Genomic DNA, 20,259 nt, shown 5'->3' on the forward strand with positions numbered 1-20,259 from the left:
GGGAATTCTGAGGGTGATTCTCAGCGTTAAAGAGCCGAGTTGTCTGCCTTTTTGCAAGGCCGCCACAAAAAATTCTAGGAAGTTATTAAGTTGGAAAGTTTTCTATTTTATTCCTAAGTCCTTTTTTACTTGTATACAACAAGTGTTTGGCTGATATAATTTACACTTAACAGGAGCCCTCGATGACATGAGCCGAAATTCAACAAATAACTTCCTGGTCACATCATATTGGTCATTGGTACCCTCTTAACTTCGCTCGTCACTCCTGAATATCATACAAAACTTATTTTCCTAACAAAATTATTTTTCTGGGACCGTTGAGGCCAATAAATAATCTGTCGCCATGGCTGTTATGTAAATGCCTCAAATAAATGCGCGTTTCTGATCAGCCAGCATTGATCAGCCAACGAAGCTGTGGTGTGATTTCTTTCGGATTTTCATTAAGCTTAATAGTTGTAATTGCGGTTCATGCTTCGTATCGCTCCATATTGATTTCACTGTTCAATGAAAAAATTACCATTGCCATGAAGAATAATCACACAATGTATAGGGCTCTTTCGGATCTGTTTTCTTTAGCCGTTTTATCTGGCAACGCAGCATGGCACCTTTCCTTTTTAGCGCGAGAACGGGGAGAAGAGGGAGAATGGGACGAATGGGAGGGAGGAGGGCGTACGAAAGAAAAGGTGACCCACGTTTCCTCTACTAAAAGGTGGAAAATGCGTAAAACATAGGACTGCCTACGGTCTGGAATGCGCATTGGTTTCGAAAATTTAATAAATGAGAGGGCTGTGGGCCGGGCGATGAAAACCCGGTCCACTGTTTGGGCTAAAGAAAAAAAAACCCAACCCAACTCAACCCACCGAGGCATTTTTTGTACGTGGCGGGCGATGGGTTGAACCGCCGGGTCCGCGGGCCAACCCGAGATGTAGCGCCATCTATTAGTCAAATAAAGAATCTCACTGCAGCTGCAGCTAGAAAATGCCAAAAAGATAAGGAAGGATAGCCGTTAAATCTATGCAGACATTCGATGATTAGTCACCACGTTTAAAGTAGACGCTGTAGAGTGTAGAGCTTCATAAGTCAGAACACGTGAAGGCAATATGTCAAAACGTAAATCTACTTCTAATAATGGCGAGCAGTTATCACGTAACGTCAAAATTTGTCTAATTCGAGCAATTGTGCTGGGAAAAAGAGAAGTTTACCAAAATACCAATTAACATTTTAGTTAACCAAGTTCTTTTCGTTTCATTGATGTATGTTCACATCAACTCTCATGAATTAATGTTTTTTGGGGGGGATCATTTAAAACAAAGAATACAAATTCAATTTGTAAAAGTTAGGAAATATTGCAATTTATTGATAAACATACTGATGACTTTTAAAAAAGTATGTTCGACCCGTTAAAAACCCAAGCCATGACCCGGACGATAATTTTTTTGTGACCCATGGGTCGACCCGGGTCGAACCTATAAACGCTATTGACCCAACCTGCTCAAACCCGTGTTTAAAAAAAAAAACATCTAGGCAACCCATTAAAAAAACCGCCCAAATACCTCCGGGCCACAGCCCTAACCGATGGAGTGATTTGCGTCATCAAACACGAAATTCGGAGAATGCAAAACTCGTTTATTCAAACAGGTCATTACGAATAGAATTTCAAGGTTACTTTCATCTTGTGACGTCATCTTTCCCTTTGAAAAAAAAACTAGTGTGCGTGTATCAAAATGATATGCGTGACTACGAACTGCTATGACGTGGGGATTTTTCAAGTATAGAGACAATGCGGGATGGGTGGTTTCCTATATATTCTCCCATTCCAGAACATTGCACCAGGATGTCAATGAAAATTGACGGCGATGACGTCATTCACAAGTGAAGTGCTGAGGGCAAGCGAAGGCTGATGATGCTTTAGTCTGTACATTTGCGTCATTCACGCTTCCTTTTCTTATAAGTCTACACTTCCTTTGCTAGTGTAAGCATTCAAAATAATAGTGAATGGCCATTTTCCCCGCATTCCCCGCTGTGCACTGCTTCTACATCAGCGCGTGAGGTATTAAGTGCTATAGTTTTTGTGTGTTTGTTAATCACGCGGAACTGGTTTTCCAATTCTGGTTTTCCGATTCTGTGGTTATAACCTTCACCGCATGACGCTAGCGTTCACTCTGTCGTGTCTGTATAAAAATCGGCAGCGCTGCAACTTACAGCCATTGTTTCATTGAGAGTCAGTCTCGTTCAGCTCATTTCAAAGTGAAGTTCAGATCCGTTCAGATCTGCTGCAAGGAAAAAATAAGTGAAGAATGGATGACTATATTGACGATATTCCGATTCAGTATCTCTTAGTGGCTGGTTTCATAGTTTTTTTCATTTGTATCACGCTCTCCCTGTCGCTTTACTACTTTTGTTGTTACCGCCCGAAAGCCAATCGCCGAAAAGCCCACAAAATTCAGCGGCTGCAACTGATGCAAGAACAACAACAGCCAGCACCAGCCGCTGTCGTCTCCGTTGACTCTCATCGTACTGCAGCAGCAGACCTTCATCAAACTGAAACTCAGCAGTCAAGAGCTGGTGATGTCACGATGACGCAAGAAATTCCTGCTCATGTGTCTTTGATAATGGAATACGACGTTCGCTACGCTCCCCCACCTTATTACGCAAAAGAAGAAGACCTACCACCGCGTTATTCAGAAATTCAAACTCCCGTTGAAATAATGACCGAGGTAAATATCACAGGAAATCAATTGCTATTTTTCTCATCATTCTTAATTTTTGTTTTCATATTAATAACTATATTTTTCCTTTTGTGTAGAAACCGGCCTCTAGCAACTGGTAGAATTCTTTCAAGGACATTCTCTTGACTCGTCGATGGTGCGCTTTATTACGTGGTCGGAGTTGTATCATCTGCGATCTGCACATAAATCACAAAGCTGAAATCCCAAATATTGGAGTCTCAATGTTGTTTTAAGTACAAATACGTTCCATAACAATAACCCAAAGTTTGAAAGTGGAATTGTCAACATTCGTGCGACTGGAAAAAAAATCAGATCACAACATATAAAAGATGTCAAGGTTTTGTAACGACAATTAAGCTAATTTGCTGCACCTCATTAAAATATGAAATACTGTAGATATATCTGAGTTATCAATAAAATAACAATGTCATGCAAATATCACGTATTCAATTAAAAATTTATTGATGTATTATTTCACAATGCTTCTTCAAGAAGATATAATAATTATAAAGTAGGCCAGTTTGTTTCTTATAATAAAACGTGCAGAGAATTTAAAGCGAAATTATTGCTATACACTCATGCGGTTGGAACTTTTTTGACGTCGACCGAAATGCTCATTGATGTCTCTTCAACTTGAGAATCCGTTTTGGCGATTGTAACTGACGACAAAGTAGATGACGAAGCGGTTGATACCATAGGTGTTGAAGACAACGTAGCAATATCTATCAAATTCATCAGACCATAAGAATTTCGTTCTTTTTCGAGTCGATTATCGATTGTTATTTTAAAACAGTACCTTTAAGTAATGCGTCTAGATCCATACCGTCGCTGTGGACGTGCAGGTCGCAGCCTATGCCAGACAAAATGGGCAAAATTTCTGGTTTGGTCTTAGTCAAGACGAGTTTGTGGCCGTGTTTCTGCAGGCTCTTGATCATGTTGTCGAATCCCTGTGTATGCATAACGTTTAATTCATTGGCCAAAGTCCCTTTTTTTCAAATAATCTTTCAGCATGAATTTACGTAAGCGGTAGTGAAATCCGCCGCCGAAACGTGGCTCATGTCGATGACGACTATAATCCCAGGATAAAGCGCCGAGGCCTTGCGAACACTCGACATGAAATATTCCATAGCTGTAAACACCAAGCTGCGATCCGGGGTGAAGATAAGATATTCCGTGTTCGAAGTCTGTTTAAACAAATATACATTGAAAACCGACATATTTTAAATGCCAGAATTTAACCTTTTGGACCAATCAAACTATTTCATACTTCAATTTTGTGGATCCGGATTCTCGGTCGAGCTGTGCTGTACAACAGCATTCCCAAATTGATAGCCGTACCGATTAAAATTCCTTGTTCGAGCCCGACAAAGACGCAGAAGATGAACGTGATTCCAAACGGAATCAAATCAATTTCTGTGCTCACGAAATAAACAGTCATTGATTAATTTAGAAAAAAAGGCTAAAGTTAATAAGCAAGAATATTTACTCTTCGATTTCCAAACCATCTTCACTAAATGGACTTCGACCATGAAGATGACGGCGCAAATGATGACAGCCGCCAAACAGCTCTTTGGAATATAAAAGAAATAAGGCGTCAGGACCGTGATGGCCAACAGGACGAGGGAAGCTGTACAATAAATAAGAATTGAATGCTAAATATTTTATGTAACCTCTATATAGTCAGTTAAAGCTTGTTAGTACCGGTGTATAGTCCACCGAAGGGTGTTCGTACGCCGCTGGCAGCATTGACTGAAGTGCGCGAAAACGAGCCGGTGACTGGGAACGACGATGCGAACGAACCCATAATGTTGCTCATACCGATGGCAATCATTTCTTGACTGGCATCGACTCTCTTGCCTTTAGCTGTAGGCAGTAACAAAAAAATCACAAATTAAATTGTTTATTACGTAAAATTTTAAATAGAATATTGCGCTCTGCAGCATTACCAAATGATTTAGCGATTGCTATCGATTCGAGAATGGCCACAAGTGGAGTGATGTAGAGAGCGGATCCAAGGTTTCTGCAGATCTCCACAAACGTATATATTTTGTCATCGCTTTGGAAGGAGAACACTGGCGCCTTGAACGGGGGAAATCCACTGGGAATTTTGCCTGTCAGAAATTCAAGCCAAATGATTCCGTTTTAATTTAGTATTTATAATTATTATAAGTTTGCAGTACCTGTTAAAGTGAAAGGGAAAGTGGAATTTCCAGGCTCGGCCAGACTGTAAGCGATGATGGAACCAACGATGATGACGATTGCGTTGCGGGAAACCGAAATCAGCCAGCATCCCGTGTTGAACCAAGTTTGCCATCGTTTCCTTTCTCCTTCTTTACCCAATTTAACTTGATCCAGAACCTAAATTTTAAAAAATATTTTTCAGAATTCACTTTTCACAAGAAGTGTTATGATTGAACGTTTTTTAAGTTACCCGGAGGAGAAGTAAAACAGCGATGGAAGAGAAACCCAAAACGGCGTCCCATGTTTTGGTCTCATCGATGTGTTCAAACACGGCGATCCAAGTATTCAGGAAACCTTCGGCGTCAAACTTGAGCCCTAGGAGTGACTCAATCTGAGTTGTGGCGATAGTGAAGGCGGCAGCACTTGTAAATCCGGCCACGACTGGAGCCGCGATGAAATCAATCAGGAAACCTGTAGCGATCGGATAAAGGTATATAACGATACAGCCATCAGAAATGTTTCCATTCTCACATTGATTCAATCGTCATACCGAAATTCAGAAGCCCAAAAAGGAGAATGATGCATCCAGTAAGGAAGGCGAGTAGGATGGCCGCTTCGGGTCCCATTTGCGATGCGCCGGAATCGTATGTGACGAGAGCCATGAGAGCCGTTGGTCCGATGGTGATTGCGTGTGTGCTGCCGAGTAGAGCATAGACAAAGCAGCCCATGTAAGCAGCGTACAATCCATACTAAAATTTAAAAAATTTTAATGCTAGTAATAATGTTTCACACACAACGAGTATAGTCGTTGAAACCGGCGTTCAACTACTACTATTAAAGCACTCCAAATAAAGAATTGGCAATAAATAATAACAGCATATAAGCTCTTATAATGCTATTACAAACATAGGTATAGATGAACTATACGGACATAAAAATAATTTTAAAGTTAATACCTGAGGAGGAAGTCCGGCCACGGTTGCGTAAGCTAAACCTTGTGGGATCACTGTGACTCCGACAGTAATACCGGCCACTAAATCGGCCACAAAATCCTGGAGTGAATATTTTGGTAGCCATTTCAGAATTGGAACGCGCATGTGCAGCGTTTTCTTGCGAAAAATGCGCTCTTTCCGCGTCCTCCACCAGGATTTCGGTTCCGAACCGTCTCCGCCGTCATGTTTGGGCTTCAAACGAATGACAGTCACCGAAGTCTGTTGTGGCCCTTCAACGGGAATGTCGTCGTCGTCACTGTCGCTACCTGCACAAAAAATATGATTAAACTATTGATCAATTTAAAGTTCAACACTTAAAAATGCACCACCGCATTCGTGTTGAATAGCCCTACTTGATTCAGCTCTTCTGTCCGTTGCCATGGCCGACAAAGTGTCGCGATCGACTGCGGTAAGTCACTGGGAAAAAAATAAGAACAATCTATCGACGGACTGACGTGCTATATGGAAAATCCAACGATATGTATACACCGGACAACAATTGTGTTGGGAATTAAGTTTGTGTTTATCTAATAAACTCCACAGTAAAATGATACTTTTCCAAGCGATAACAACAAGGCAAACATTGTTTCGACTGACAGCGCAGATAACCTCCCGCGTGCACCGCTCGTACTTGCTAATAGAGCTATTTCATTTGCGCACAATTTATTTCTCTTTCCAGATTTGGATTTATAATCAATCGCTAAAAATCTGTATACCCTTATTTTTATGAATAAATGAATGGAACGCAAATTATTTCTGTGAATTTCAACAATTTTCAAAATTGCCATTAGCGCATGTTTTTCAATGAGTTTTGACAGGATCAGTACATAACTACACGCTATCTAAAGCACGCCTGTAATCTACGCAAGTTCTCAAATAAAATATCTCTTAATCTCCTGAGCTTGAAAAAATATGAGTGGATACATGGTTTAATTTATTTCTCCACTTTATTTGCTTTGACACATCTAACCAGAAGTTTCTGGACTAGAACAACATGCCAAACAGCGGGTTTTACCGCGCAGCCATTTGATATGTGATTCTCTTGCTGTAAATTGAGATTAACTCTAAGCCGTTGTTTTTCAAGTGAGGAAACAGAACGTGATGGAATCCGTAATAAATATACGTCTGATTATCAAGCCCATTCTATAACGCAGGTGTTTCGGGTCAGTTGCGAATAACGAACTCATTTAACCACGGTAAAATAACACCAACAAGAAATTTCTTGTGTATACTCAACAAGGGTAATAGCAGCAGGAAACATTCAATCCAGCTAGAATAGAGCGAAGCGAATTATGCATGACTTTTGGCTGGTTTTACCTCAAAATACGAAAGGCTTTCGTTTCGGTTGCATAAAAAACGTTTTTTCAAATATCTCCTACACATGCCTACACAGGAATGTGTTTTTATTTTTTAGCTATATTACACACTGTCCTATGGAGTAAGTGGAAATATAGGTTGAATTGTCCTTCAAATTCCGACGAAAATTAATTATTATATAAGCTGGATGCATAATATTAAACACCCACAAGTAAAAACTAACTAGAAAATCCGGGAAAAAACCGGATAAGTCTGGATATTTCAACTCGTAAAATTAGGAAACACACTCAGACTTTGTGCTGGCAATATTACTGATAGCTAATTTATCTATGCATAGCGTATTTACCCAACGTAATTGTGACAACAGCCTGTTATTTTATAATGACATACATCGCACTCAGTTACAGTTTTTTTCCCACTTAACATAAATCTATATTACGCTTTAACTCAAGCGAATAAAAAATAAGTAAAATTGAGACCGATTCCAAAAGTGGTTAAAATGAAAGATTGAAATACGATAAATAATAATTAACGTAGAAAGCAAATTCAGCTAATAAGTTACTTGCCAATGGAGTTAGTATACAGATTGTCGTGTGAAAAAAAATATTCACTTGCGTTCTCCACTACTGTTCAGACTATAGTCTACTTCTACTTGTGTAAATAGAACAGACTATTGACTACAGTCTACTCTACACCATCTGGCATTTGCACTTGCAAAGAGGAAAAAACGCCCTGAATATTTTCGTCCTATAATGTTTACTTTTTTTTTTTTGTGTGTGTGTGTGTCGAGTCCAAGTTTCGGGGAATGACCCACGATTCCCAATTCCTCATAGAGCATAAAAAGAAACTATTTCGAGGAATTCGATCAATTTAATTTATTTCGGTATCCTCTTTTAAGAATAAATTTTATGACGCCCATTTTTAGACGTTGCGAAATTCTCTCCTGGGATATTGTTTTCGCCGAACTAAGTGCGAAACTGAGAACTAGTGACTTGTCATTCTTGTGAATCTCGTTTGCGAGGTACGGATCTCATTTGATAAGCTATGCGTGCGCGCCAGCTGTATAGACAGCCTTGTATACGCAATACAAACGTAGTTGTTTCAATAATGTATGCACAGCGTAGTTTCTTTTTATTCCCTTTCACGACAGATAAGGTGAAGACGTGACGTGTTAACAGTATATACATATTTTTTGTTTTGTTTTTTTTTCTAAAAAGGCCTTCAAAGTGTCGGAAAGACGATCACGACAAAACACAATTTTCGTTTTCTGCACGCGACCTAATAAATATACAATTAGGTGCAAGTCTGTATCTTGTGTAGTATTTTTACATGGAAAAAATTAACTTACAATCATCTCGTATTAACTATTTTTTTCTTTTCGCCATTTAAATAAAGTTATGAAGTCATGTACGTTGTAAAATATGTAACCTTGTTGTTATAGCAAGCTGCTCGTTGTATTCAAGTTTATTGCTTATTAAATAAGTATCCACCTCGAAATTTATATGCACTTCATTTGCCGTCTTTTCATTCCAAGAATGAATTTACGCTTGCCGAACCTGCATGATACATACGGCCCGCAGCTTATTATTAGCTTGTTAAACCAACAAAAAACCTATTGGCAAACGGAATAATGGGCCAGAAAGGCGGAAGTTGTCAAGGTCTGTGGGTATTGATTGTGCATGCTCACCTTATATAATAGAGCTTTTATACATAGCAATATATGGATACGTGCCAGTCTCACAGACTTATAGCTCGTGCCAAGTGATACATATATTTACTCTAATAAATGAACACAAGAAAGTTACAAAACTATGATTAGATTTTTTCTGATTTTTCTCTATATAGAAATGTGATCTCACATATTAGGTGTTTTGACAAAGAAGAGGTTGTGGGTTGAAACTATGCACAAATATTTAAACGTCGTCCAACAAGGATTGATGTGATGTTATTTAAATAACGCAATCTCATCAGTTTAGGATAGCATTAAGACAAATTTAGTACTTGATTTCGTACCCCTGCACAAAACTCAGAGATGGTTATATTTCACCACATAGACGTTTGATGTCGACATCAATCCGAGCAGGTGGGGGACGTTACTTCAACTTCAACACAATCCTCCGAATTGCTGCTAATACTGGAAGACGATGAAGATGATGACACTTTAGGCGTTATTATTGAAGTTGTCAAGGTAATCTCTGTTGCAAGCGAGATGAACATCAGTATTCGTCAATAAACATTTAGTATTTTATTAACGATTATAATATACCTTTAAGTAGTGCGTCTAGATCCATTCCGTCGCTGTGGACGTGCAGGTCGCAGCCTATGCCAGACAAAATGGGCAAAATTTCTGGTTTGGTCTTAGTCAAGACGAGTTTGTGGCCGTGTTTCTGCAGACTCTTGATCATGTTGTCGAATCCCTGTGTATGCATAACGTTTGATTCATTGGCCAAAGTCCTTTTTTTCAAATAATCTTTCAGCAAGAATTACGTAAGCAGTAGTGAAATCCGCCGCCGAGACGTGGCTCATGTCGATGATGACGATTATGCCGGGATAAAGCGCCGAGGCCTTGCGAACACTCGACATGAAATATTCCATAGCTGTAAACACCAAGCTGCGATCCGGGGCTATGAGCAGATATTCGGTCGTTGGATTCTTTTGGGATGTAAATTATAAGCAAAGAAATTTGATTTTTTTTTCTAAAAATTTAATTTATCATATGAAATAAAAATACCTTGATTTTGTGAATTCTAATCCGTGGTCGAGCCGTGCTGTACAAGAGCATGCCCAGATTGACAGCTGTGCCAATTAGAATGCCTTGGGAAAGTCCAACGAAGACGCAAAAGACGAATGTGACTCCAAACGGAACCAAATCGATTTCTGAATTATTGCGAATATAAAAACATGAATGTTCACTAACACTAAGTACAGAATTTAAAAATATTTTTTCATACTCTTTGACTTCCAGACCATTTTCATTAAGCTGATTTCCACCATGAAAATCACGGCGCAGATGATGACAGCCGCCAAGCAGCTTTTCGGAATGAAGAAGAAGTACGGCGTCAAGACCGAAATGGCCAAAAGCACCAAAACGGCTGGATATGGAAACATAATACGTATGAGATTTTGGTAATGTAAAATTTAAAAAATCCAAAATTTGTGCTGTGAGCTAAATTTGAATTTACCGGTATAAATTCCATTGAAAGGTGTCCGTACGCCACTGGCGGCGTTGACAGCTGTGCGAGAGAAAGAGCCAGTGATCGGATAAGATGACGCAAAAGAGCCCAAAATGTTGCTCGTCCCTATGGCAATCATCTCTTGGCTGGCATCAATTCTTTTCCCTTTGGCTGAAGTATTGGTTCAAGTTCAAGATATTAATTTAAAAAAATGAACATTTTTCACATTGATTATTATTACCTAAAGATTTGGCGATGGCGATTGATTCGAGAACGGCAACCAAAGGACTGATGTAAAGAGATGAGCCTAGATTTCTGCATACCTCCACGAACGAGTATGTCTCATCGCCATTCTGGAAGGAGAACGCGGGAAGTTTGAAAGGAGGAAATCCGCTAGGAATGTCACCTAGAATATCCCATAAAAATTCCATTAGAAATTTTGTTAATTGCGTAATTTTTTCAATTCTTTTTTTTTCTCACAGCTAAGACAAATGTTAGTTAAAGAAAAAAGCCTCAAATTAAAAAGTAATTACCAGTGAGCGTAAAAGGATAATCACTTCGTCCCGGCTCTGTAAGAACGTAAGCAATAATCGACGCAACGACGATGACGATGGCGTTGCGGGAAACCGAAATCAGCCAGCATCCCGTGTTGAACCAATTTTGCCATCGATTCCTCTCGCCTTCTTTACCCAATTTGACTTGATCGAGAATCTAAATACCATAAAAGATTTTTTTTAAGAATTAAATTTTACCAATTTTATGATTGCCCGTTTTTTATGTTACCCGGAGGAGAAGTAAAATGGCGATGGAAGAGAAACCCAAAACGGCGTCCCATTTTTTGGTCTCACCGATGTGTTCAAACACCGCGATCCACGTATTGAGGAAACCTTCGTCGTCAAATTTCAACCCGAGTAGAGCTTCGATCTGAGTTGTGGCTATGGTAAAAGCGGCGGCGCTAGTGAACCCAGCCACGACTGGAGCCGCGATAAAGTCAATCAAGAACCCTGTAAACAAACAAATCAATCAATAGCTAAGTTATCTTTTTATATGTGAAATTATTACCGAAATTGAGAAGCCCAAAGAGAAGAACGATGCATCCGGTTATGAAAGCTAAGAGTATGGCCGCTTCGGGACCCATTAGCGCCGCCCCGGAATCGTATGTGACGAGAGACATGAGAGCCGTCGGGCCGATAGTGACGACGGGCGTGCTTCCAAATAGAAGATAAACAAAGCAGCCCATGTATGACGCGTACAGACCATACTGAACGCACAAATCGTGATGATAAAAGTGTCAACACGGAACATTTATTTTCCAAATCAACATCCTTGTTTTATAACTATATTTATTTATAGCTATAGCCTTGAATACTATTTAGTTAATACCTGAGGAGGAAGTCCGGCCACGGTTGCGTAAGCTAATCCTTGTGGGATCACTGTGACTCCGACAGTGATGCCGGCCACTAGATCGGCCACGAAATCCTGGAGGGAATATTTTGGCAGCCATTTCAGGATTGGTACGCGCATGTACAGCGTTTTCTTTCGAAAAATGCGCTCTTTCTTCTTTTGCCACCAGGACGCCGGTGGCTTATCATCTTGCCCCTTTTTCAACCGGATAACGGTCACGGAATTCGGTTCTCCCGCAGTCTGACTAGCTTCGTCACTATCGCCTGAGAAATATAGTAAGTAAATTATTTTAGTCTTCAAAATAAAAATAAAAAACGATTGAGACATTTTTGTGTATACTAGAATCGTTGCTTCCTTCCGTTTTCGCCATGAGGGAGAAAAACAATAAGAAAAACGTCTCGTTGAAATTGCAACTTGTGGAACGTCCCAGACGCGCGTATGGACGACTGGCAAGCGAAAGCCAGACTAAATCAGCCAATAAATCTATCTGCCGAAAGCGTAATAAAACGATCAGCGTTATCGGTCGATTAGTTGTGACACTTTTGAAGTTGATCTCAAACAAGAGATTATCTGACTTATATTAGGTTCGGCGCTGATAACATCGCAGAATGCGCCACAATATATATCATAAAACAAGTATAAGTACTTTATTCTAATTATTTTTACTTCCTGCTCATAGACAGTTTCTGACAATAAGAAGATATTATTTGTAAGTTTTGTCACGGGTGGCTTTTGCGGGGGTTTTGCGTTGCTGTGGTCGATCGGCGGTGCAGTTTTGAGGCCCTCTATTTCATACAATTAAGCCTCTACGGCCTCTAGAAAAAAACGTGCACTGTCGTCACACTGAACACACTCCGACGACAGTGCGGTAGTCCCAACAGCAAACTGAACAGAGGTTTCAAACCGACAGCAATTTTGGGGGGTAACATTTATGTAAGGAATATAAAGGTGACGCTTTTAACGTTTTTCGCCGTTTTTCATATAGCTAGTCGTTTACTAAACGTCATTTCCAGGAATCCAGTTCGATTATTTAACGTTGATTATAAGCAACTGTATACGCGACAGCAGTATTTCATGTTATTTTATTGGAAACTGGGCAACTTTCATTGTATTTGCGAACTGATTTTGACTAAATAGATATATCAACAGTATTCCCAGTCCTTGTGATCTGGTGGTCGACATGCTTCTGGACATTTTGATGGGGTTTCATTAGAATTTTCACCAACACCACCGATGAAGTAACTGCCGTTGCGCATTGTGGGAAACGGTAAGACTTTTAGCGGAGACTTCTTTTTGAGTTCATCTCTTTGGCAATGGTAGCTGTCTGAGACATCTGATTATGGTTGAAAGAGAAAAAGGCCGGAATATTAATTTTTAAAAAATTGATTACATTACGTATAATTGATAAACAACGTATATTCACGTACCACATCATACTGGGCTGAAGGCCACACGATTTTATCCAACAAAGTTTGATCTATATATTTTTTCTCATCTTGGCCGGCCAGTATCATAGCTCTCGTCAAACCGGTGATCCCTCATAACGTGAAAGGTGTAATTGGAGCGGAGCCATTCGTCAACAGCGTCGACTTCTCTCTGCAAGATGACACTGTACGAGTCCCTTGAAATGAAAACGTCGACATTGGGATCGAGCATAACCAAAAAGCGGAACATCCTTCCGTTGAGTCCTCGAAGGAGAGCTGGGTGTCAGTGCTGGGATGTTCGCTGTGATATCTGCAACATTGCACAGGTCGAGGTGATTAAACTGGCAATTCAATTCGCACAACTGTTTGGAAACAATATTTTCTGGGTCGTTTTCACTGTGAAAATTGTGATAAATCCGGACGATCCAGCCGGGATACAGTTTCTCCGCCGCAATCAAAATTTTTCTCAACAGCGAGTCGTAGCGATTAATTGACAGTGCCGACACATTTCCTTTACTCCCATTGCCGAACAATGAATACGCGAAAACTTTCTGGTGTGCTCCGCGTGCGGATGAATCCGCACTACACCACCGGAAACCGCCAAGTGGCACTGTTGAAGTTGATTCGTTGGCAAATTTAGTCAACGTTCCATTGCAATTGCATTTCGACGTGACTTTGACATCAGTGCTGTTGGTTTGCTTCACTTTTGACGGCTGAATGTTTTCAACTGAATTTCCGGGTACATTTTGTTGCGATAGTCCTATGAATTGCCGGCAAACAACAAATACAACAGCGAATACAATAAATAGTAAATTTCCAAATAGTAAATTTCGAGCGTTGGACTTGGCCGATTTGATCATGCTTATTGAAATCTAATGTAACTTCTCGAACAGGGTCTGTCATCGAACAGAGCTATAGGTAGCGAGTCCTGTGGAGTCTTGGGGTGACTACGCTTTATAGCGCAGAATCTGCTGGCGTGGCTTGTGCAACTTACATTTGGCACAACCTTCGTCTGTTTTGGGATCGTCTCGATTGTCAGGTAGACAATTACCAAATACGGTTCGTCTGTGGGCCTGAGCTTTGACCCCATCAGCTCTCTTCTCCATCTCATTATCGAGAACTGCCGTCGCTATGTGCGGTTGGTGACACTGTTACAAAGCTTCTGCGATGATTTTAGAAAATTTACATAATAAATATCTTTTAACATCAGTGACTTAACATATTTTTTAGAGTACGTCAAAGTAGGCTGACACTGTATAAATTACATATTGATTTGAATTGATTAATTGCAGTAATATGGTCGAGATTAAAATTGGAGAGAAAGATTTAAAATGAAAAGCGGAGTCTTAGGGTCACTGCTTGCTATATAGTTGCTTCACATATTACACGTTATTAATTTACTGGGTAGAATTAATTGATAATTTTTTATAATGATGCATGCTGTTATAGCTTAGAATTCAAATGATAGCATTTGTTGTCTTTTGGCAAATAAGTTTATTGCTCTCGGAAGGCATTACATGACAATCTGTTTAGGGTTGCTATTTCTCACTGATGTTATGTTTGCTATAGTTGCTTCGTTTAGTATGGCAAGAAATTCCAAGTGATTATTACTGCGGTTGATTAAAAGGCGTGGCTTTATATGTATGAAAAGTAATAAACATAGAGAGTGTACTTGCTACGCACGTTTATAGACGACGTCTGTGGATTCACATATTAGGTGTTTTGACAAAGAAAAGGTTGTGGGTGGAAACTATGTACAAATATTTAAACGTCGTCCAACAAGGATTGAAGTGATGTTATTTAAATAACGCAATCTCATCAGTTTAGGATTTATAGCATTAAGACAAATTTAGTACTTGATTTCGTATCCCTGCACAAAACTCAGAGATGGTTATATTTCACCACATAGACGTTTGATGTCGACATCAATCCGAGGAGGTGGGCGACGTTACTTCAACTTCAACACAATCCTCCGAATTGCTGCTAATACTGGAAGACGATGAAGATGATGACACTTTAGGCGTTATTATTGAAGTTGTCAAGGTAATCTCTGTTGCAAGCGAGATGAACATCAGTATTCGTTAATAAACATTTAGTATTTTAACGATTAAAATATACCTTTGAGTAATAAGTCTAGATCCATTCCGTCGCTGTGGACGTGCAGGTCGCAGCCTATGCCAGACAAAATGGGCAAAATTTCTGGTTTGGTCCTAGTCAAGACGAGTTTGTGGCCGTGTTTCTGCAGGCTCTTGATCATGTTGTCGAATCCCTGTGTATGCATAACATTTAATTCATTGGCCAAAGTTCCTTTTTTTCAAATAATCTTTCACAAGAATTACGTAAGCGGTAGTGAAATCCGCCGCCGAGACGTGGCTCATGTCGATGATGACGATTATGCCGGGATAAAGCGCCGAGGCCTTGCGAACACTCGACATGAAATATTCCATAGCTGTAAACACCAAGCTGCGATCCGGGGCTATGAGCAGATATTCGGTCGTTGGATTCTTTTGGGATGTAAATTATAAGCAAAGAAATTTGATTTTTTTTTCTAAAAATTTAATTTATCATATGAAATAAAAATACCTTGATTTTGTGAATTCTAATCCGTGGTCGAGCCGTGCTGTACAACAGCATGCCCAGATTGACAGCCGTGCCAATCAAAATACCCTGGGAAAGTCCAACGAAGACGCAAAAGACGAATGTGACTCCAAACGGAACCAAATCGATTTCTGAATTATTGCGAATATAAATACATGAATATATTAGCCTCACTAACCAAGTACAGAATTTAAAAAATATTTTTTCATACTCTTTGACTTCCAGACCATTTTCATTAAGCTGATTTCCACCATGAAAATCACGGCGCAGATGATGACAGCCGCCAAGCAGCTTTTCGGAATGAAGAAGAAGTACGGCGTCAAGACCGAAATGGCCAAAAGCACCAAAACGGCTGTATGTGAAAAACATGAGATTTTGGCAATTTAAATCCACAGCTGTATGGACAAAATTTGAATTTACCGGTATAAATTCCATTGAAAGGTGTCCGTACGCCACTGGCGGCGTTGACAGCTGTGCTAGAGAAAGAGCCAGTGATCGGATAAGATGACGCAAACGAGCCCAAGATGTTAGTCGTCCCAATGGCCATCATCTCTTGACTGGCATCAATTCTTTTCCCTTTGGCTGTAGTATTTGTTCAAGTCCAAGAAATTGATTTTTAAAAAGTGAACATTTTTCACAAATTGATTATTATTACCTAAAGATTTGGCGATGGCGATAGATTCGAGAACGGCAACCAAAGGAGCGATGTAAAGAGATGAACCTAGATTTCTGCATATCTCCGTGAACGGGTATGTCTTATCGCCATTCTGGAAGGAGAACGCGGGAAGTTTGAAAGGAGGAAATCCGCTAGGAATGTCACCTAGAATATCCCATAAAAATTCCATTAGAAATTTTGTTTTGAGTAATATTTTCAATTCTTTTTTTTTTCTCACAGCTAACACAGATGAAAGTTAAAGAAAAAAAGCCTCAAATTAAAAATTAATTACCAGTGAGCGTAAAAGGATAATCACTTCGTCCCGGCTCTGTAAGAACGTAAGCAATAATCGACGCAACGACGATGACGATGGCGTTGCGGGAAACCGAAATCAGCCAGCATCCCGTGTTGAACCAATTTTGCCATCGATTCCTCTCTCCTTCTTTACCCAATTTGACTTGATCGAGAATCTAAATACCATAAAAGATTTTTTTTAAGAATTAAATTTTACCAATTTTATGATTGCCCGTTTTTTATGTTACCCGGAGGAGAAGTAAAATGGCGATGGAAGAGAAACCCAAAACGGCGTCCCATTTTTTGGTCTCACCGATGTGTTCAAACACCGCGATCCACGTATTGAGGAAACCTTCGTCGTCAAATTTCAACCCGAGTAGAGCTTCGATCTGAGTTGTGGCTATGGTAAAAGCGGCGGCGCTAGTGAACCCAGCCACGACTGGAGCCGCGATAAAGTCAATCAAGAACCCTGTAAACAAACAAATCAATCAATAGCTAAGTTATCTTTTTATATGTAAAATTATTACCGAAATTGAGAAGCCCAAAGAGAAGAACGATGCATCCGGTTATGAAAGCTAAGAGAATGGCCGCTTCGGGACCCATTAGCGCCGCCCCGGAATCGTATGTGACGAGAGACATGAGAGCCGTCGGGCCGATAGTGACGACGGGCGTGCTTCCCAATAGAAGATAAACAAAGCAGCCCATGTATGACCCGTACAGACCATACTAAATAAACAAATCGTGATGATAAAGGTGTCAACACGGAACATTTTTTTTTTTCAAATCAACATCCTAGTTCTACAACTACAATTTACAGCTATAGCCTTGAATACTTAACAAGTATACTCAAATATACCTGTCAGTATTAATTCATATTTTAAAATTAATAAAGAAAATGTCCAGTATAATAATATACCTGAGGAGGAAGTCCGGCCACGGTTGCGTAAGCTAGTGCTTTGGGAATCACTGTGACACCGACAGTGATGCCGGCCACTAGATCGGCCACGAAATCCTGCAGGGAATATTTTGGCAGCCATTTCAGGATTGGTACGCGCATGTACAGCGTTTTCTTTCGAAAAATGCGCTCTTTCTTCTTTTGCCACCAGGACGCCGGTGGCTTATCATCTTGCCCCTTTTTCAACCGGATAACGGTCACGGAATTCGGTTCTCCCGCAGTCTGACTAGCTTCGTCACTATCGCCTGAGAAATATAGTAAGTAAATTATTTTAGTCTTCAAAATAAAAATAAAAAACGATTGAGACATTTTTGTGTATACTAGAATCGTTGCTTCCTTCCGTTTTCGCCATGGGGGAGAAAAACAATAAGAAAAACGTCTCGTTGAAATTGCAACTTGTGGAACGTCCCAGACGCGCGTATGGATGACTGGCAAGCAAAAGCCAGACTAAATCAGCTAATAAATCTATCTGTCGAAAGCGGAATAAAACGATCAGCGTTTCGAGTTACCGACCGATTCATGGGACACTTTTGAAGTTGATCTTATCCAAAAGTTCCGACTTAGCTTATTATTCGGCGTTGATAACAACATCCACCAATATGTCATAAAACAAGTCTAAGCACTTTATTCTAATTGAATTTAGTTCCTGCTCATCACCACTGATTACGACAAATAATTTATTACACTTATTACAATAAAATCAGATACATTTTTGGTCACGGCCGGGTCACGGGCGGCTTTTGCGGGGGTTTTACGTTGCTGTGGCCAATCGGCGGTGCAGTTTTGAGGAGCTTTTCAAACTGACAGAAATTTTTTGGGGGGTTATGCTTATATAAGGAATATAAAGGTGACGCTTTTACCGTTTTCGTCAGGTCTCCTATAGTCGTTTACTTAACGTTATTTCCAGGAATACACTTCGATTATTTAACGTTGATTATTATATAAGCAATTCTGCACCGCTGTACGCGACAGCAGCATTTCATTTTACAGTATTTTGTTGATGGAAAATGGGCAACTTTCATTGTATTTTCGAACAGATTTTGACTTAATAGATATCAACATATCAACAGTATTCCCAGTCCTTGTGATCTGTTGGTCGACATGTTTCTGGACATTTTGATGGGATTTCATTAGAATTTTCACCAACACCACCGACGAAGTAACTGCCATTGCGCATTGTGGGGAACGGTAAAACTTTTAGCGGAGATTTCTTGTTCAGTTCATTTCTTTCGCAATGGTAGCTGTCATGAGCCATCTGATGATGGTTGAAAGAGAAAAAGGCCGGAATATTAATTTTTAAAAAATTGATTATATTACGTATAATTGATAAACAACGTAACGTACCACATCATACTGGGCTGAAGGCCATACGATCTTATCCAACAACGTTTGGTCTGTACTTTTTTGCTGATCTTGGCCGGCCAGTATCATGGCTCTTGTCAAACCTTCAATGAGATCTCTGCGTTGGTGAAGTTTAACTCCCCACATTCCTACACATGTATGCAAGGAATGGGGACAAATAATTTTTTTTTTTTTATTTAAAAATAGAATTATTCGTGCTAATTTCAGGAAATTGCAAATTCGCACCTGCCAAAATAATTGCCGTGTGATTCTTGTGATCCCTCATCAGATGAAAGGTGTAGTTGGAGCGTAGCCATTCGTCAACAGCGTCGACTTCTATCCGCAAGATGACACTGTCTGTGTCCCTTGAAATGAAAACGTCGACATTGGGATCGAGCATAACCAAAAAGCGGAACATCCTTCCGTTGAGTCCTCGAAGGAGAGCTGGATCGATGGGTGTCAGTGATGTGATGTTCGCTGTGATATCTGTAACACTGCACAGGTCGAGGTGATTGAACTGGCAATTCAATTCGCACAACTGTTTGGAAAAAAAAATTGTCTGGGTCGTTTTCACTGTGAAAATTGTGATAAATCCGGACGATCCAGCCGGGATACAGTTTCTCCGCCGCAATCAAAATTTTTCTCAACAGCGAGTCGTAGCGATTAGACACAGCCGACACATTTTCTTTAGTCCCGGTACCGAACAATGAATACGCGATGACTTTCTAGTGTGCTCCGCGAGCAGATGATTCCGCACTGCACCACCGAAAACCGCCAGGTGGCACTGTCGAATTTGATTCGTTGGCAAATTTTGTTTGCGTTCGATTGCAATTGCATTTAAACGTGACTTTGACATTGCTGCTGGTTTGCTTCACTTTTGACGGCTGAATGTTTTTCGATAGTCCTATGAATTGCCAGCAAACGACAAATACAACAACGAATACAATAAAACCAAATAGTAAATTTCGAGCGTTGCACTTGATCGGTTTGATCATCGTTATTGAGATTTATATACCTTGGTGAGCAAGCCTGTCATCGCAACTGCTTTAAGACGAGATAATAAAATTTGTTGGGTATACGAAAAACCACCTTAGGTCTATCTGTGTAGCGTTCATCTGATAAGATAAAAGACGAAAAAGTAAATTCATTATTTCTTATCAGGATTTCAAAATCGCGCACCATATTATCAGTTGTGT

General features: G+C 40.0%; 5 protein-coding genes across 6 annotated transcripts; 1 reads left to right on the forward strand and 4 right to left on the reverse strand.

Moving 5' to 3' along the window:
• Window positions 1–2,043: 2,043 nt before the first annotated feature.
• Window positions 2,044–3,141, forward strand: LOC124320653. The gene is made up of 2 exons (XM_046783510.1): window positions 2,044–2,717; window positions 2,807–3,141. Exons 1-2 carry the CDS (start codon window positions 2,298–2,300, stop codon window positions 2,828–2,830), a joined length of 444 nt encoding a protein of 147 aa, XP_046639466.1. The 5' UTR covers window positions 2,044–2,297; the 3' UTR covers window positions 2,831–3,141.
• A 38-nt stretch (window positions 3,142–3,179) lies between these two features.
• Window positions 3,180–15,156, reverse strand: LOC124320648 (sodium-independent sulfate anion transporter-like). Of its 2 annotated transcripts, none has more exons than XM_046783505.1 (13): window positions 15,077–15,156; window positions 6,256–6,319; window positions 5,867–6,168; window positions 5,461–5,659; window positions 5,161–5,381; window positions 4,910–5,087; window positions 4,676–4,840; window positions 4,431–4,592; window positions 4,216–4,356; window positions 3,997–4,142; window positions 3,749–3,913; window positions 3,526–3,676; window positions 3,180–3,451 (listed from the first exon to the last, which is right to left on the reverse strand). In XM_046783505.1, the coding sequence occupies exons 2-13, from the start codon at window positions 6,281–6,283 to the stop codon at window positions 3,306–3,308; spliced, it is 2,004 nt and encodes a 667-aa protein (XP_046639461.1). In that variant the 5' UTR covers window positions 6,284–6,319; window positions 15,077–15,156; the 3' UTR covers window positions 3,180–3,305. The 2 variants fall into 2 exon arrangements, with proteins under 2 accessions (XP_046639461.1, XP_046639462.1); XM_046783506.1 differs by lacking the exon at window positions 15,077–15,156 and adding an exon at window positions 9,221–9,239.
• On the reverse strand, window positions 8,655–13,486 carry LOC124320649 (sodium-independent sulfate anion transporter-like). The gene is made up of 14 exons (XM_046783507.1): window positions 13,224–13,486; window positions 12,463–13,129; window positions 12,136–12,283; window positions 11,776–12,059; window positions 11,455–11,653; window positions 11,176–11,396; window positions 10,926–11,103; window positions 10,634–10,798; window positions 10,402–10,563; window positions 10,171–10,311; window positions 9,951–10,096; window positions 9,707–9,871; window positions 9,486–9,636; window positions 8,655–9,414 (listed from the first exon to the last, which is right to left on the reverse strand). Exons 3-14 carry the CDS (start codon window positions 12,164–12,166, stop codon window positions 9,290–9,292), a joined length of 1,968 nt encoding a protein of 655 aa, XP_046639463.1. The 5' UTR covers window positions 12,167–12,283; window positions 12,463–13,129; window positions 13,224–13,486; the 3' UTR covers window positions 8,655–9,289.
• LOC124320650 (sodium-independent sulfate anion transporter-like) lies at window positions 15,146–18,165 on the reverse strand. The gene is made up of 12 exons (XM_046783508.1): window positions 18,044–18,165; window positions 17,684–17,967; window positions 17,295–17,493; window positions 17,016–17,236; window positions 16,766–16,943; window positions 16,474–16,638; window positions 16,239–16,400; window positions 16,030–16,170; window positions 15,804–15,949; window positions 15,560–15,724; window positions 15,339–15,489; window positions 15,146–15,270 (listed from the first exon to the last, which is right to left on the reverse strand). The coding sequence occupies exons 1-12, from the start codon at window positions 18,072–18,074 to the stop codon at window positions 15,146–15,148; spliced, it is 1,968 nt and encodes a 655-aa protein (XP_046639464.1). The 5' UTR covers window positions 18,075–18,165.
• A 564-nt stretch (window positions 18,166–18,729) lies between these two features.
• Window positions 18,730–19,686, reverse strand: LOC124320654. Its single transcript, XM_046783511.1, has 3 exons — window positions 19,310–19,686; window positions 19,067–19,212; window positions 18,730–18,977 (listed from the first exon to the last, which is right to left on the reverse strand). The coding sequence occupies exons 1-3, from the start codon at window positions 19,479–19,481 to the stop codon at window positions 18,786–18,788; spliced, it is 510 nt and encodes a 169-aa protein (XP_046639467.1). The 5' UTR covers window positions 19,482–19,686; the 3' UTR covers window positions 18,730–18,785.
• Between the last annotated feature and the right edge of the window lie 573 nt (window positions 19,687–20,259).

The sequence above is a fragment of the Daphnia pulicaria genome, chromosome 1 (assembly GCF_021234035.1).
Source record: "Daphnia pulicaria isolate SC F1-1A chromosome 1, SC_F0-13Bv2, whole genome shotgun sequence".
NCBI lineage: Eukaryota > Metazoa > Arthropoda > Branchiopoda > Diplostraca > Daphniidae > Daphnia > Daphnia pulicaria.

Coding starts and splice junctions, on each gene's coding strand:
- LOC124320649 (XM_046783507.1), bottom strand. CDS start 12,166: ATGGCGAAAACGGAAGGAAGCAACGATTCTA. Junction 11,397..11,454: donor CTTTGGGCTTCTCAATTTCG/GTAATAATTTCA, acceptor GTTTGTTTACAG/GGTTCTTGATTGACTTTATC. Junction 10,097..10,170: donor AATGGTCTGGAAGTCAAAGA/GTATGAAAAAAT, acceptor GCAATAATTCAG/AAATCGATTTGGTTCCGTTT.
- LOC124320650 (XM_046783508.1), bottom strand. CDS start 18,074: ATGGCGAAAACGGAAGGAAGCAACGATTCTA. Junction 16,401..16,473: donor CGCCATCGCCAAATCTTTAG/GTAATAATAATC, acceptor CAAATACTACAG/CCAAAGGGAAAAGAATTGAT. Junction 15,490..15,559: donor CGGATTTCACTACCGCTTAC/GTAATTCTTGTG, acceptor ATGCATACACAG/GGATTCGACAACATGATCAA.
- LOC124320653 (XM_046783510.1), top strand. CDS start 2,298: ATGGATGACTATATTGACGATATTCCGATTCAGTATCTCTTAGTGGCT. Junction 2,718..2,806: donor CCGTTGAAATAATGACCGAG/GTAAATATCACA, acceptor CCTTTTGTGTAG/AAACCGGCCTCTAGCAACTG.
- LOC124320654 (XM_046783511.1), bottom strand. CDS start 19,481: ATGTTCCGCTTTTTGGTTATGCTCGATCCCAATGTCGACGTTTTCATT. Junction 19,213..19,309: donor CACGGCAATTATTTTGGCAG/GTGCGAATTTGC, acceptor ATACATGTGTAG/GAATGTGGGGAGTTAAACTT. Junction 18,978..19,066: donor CTTCAGCCCAGTATGATGTG/GTACGTTACGTT, acceptor AACCATCATCAG/ATGGCTCATGACAGCTACCA.
- LOC124320648 (XM_046783505.1), bottom strand. CDS start 6,283: ATGGCAACGGACAGAAGAGCTGAATCAA. Junction 3,914..3,996: donor TCCGGATCCACAAAATTGAA/GTATGAAATAGT, acceptor TTGTTTAAACAG/ACTTCGAACACGGAATATCT. Junction 3,677..3,748: donor CGGATTTCACTACCGCTTAC/GTAAATTCATGC, acceptor ATGCATACACAG/GGATTCGACAACATGATCAA.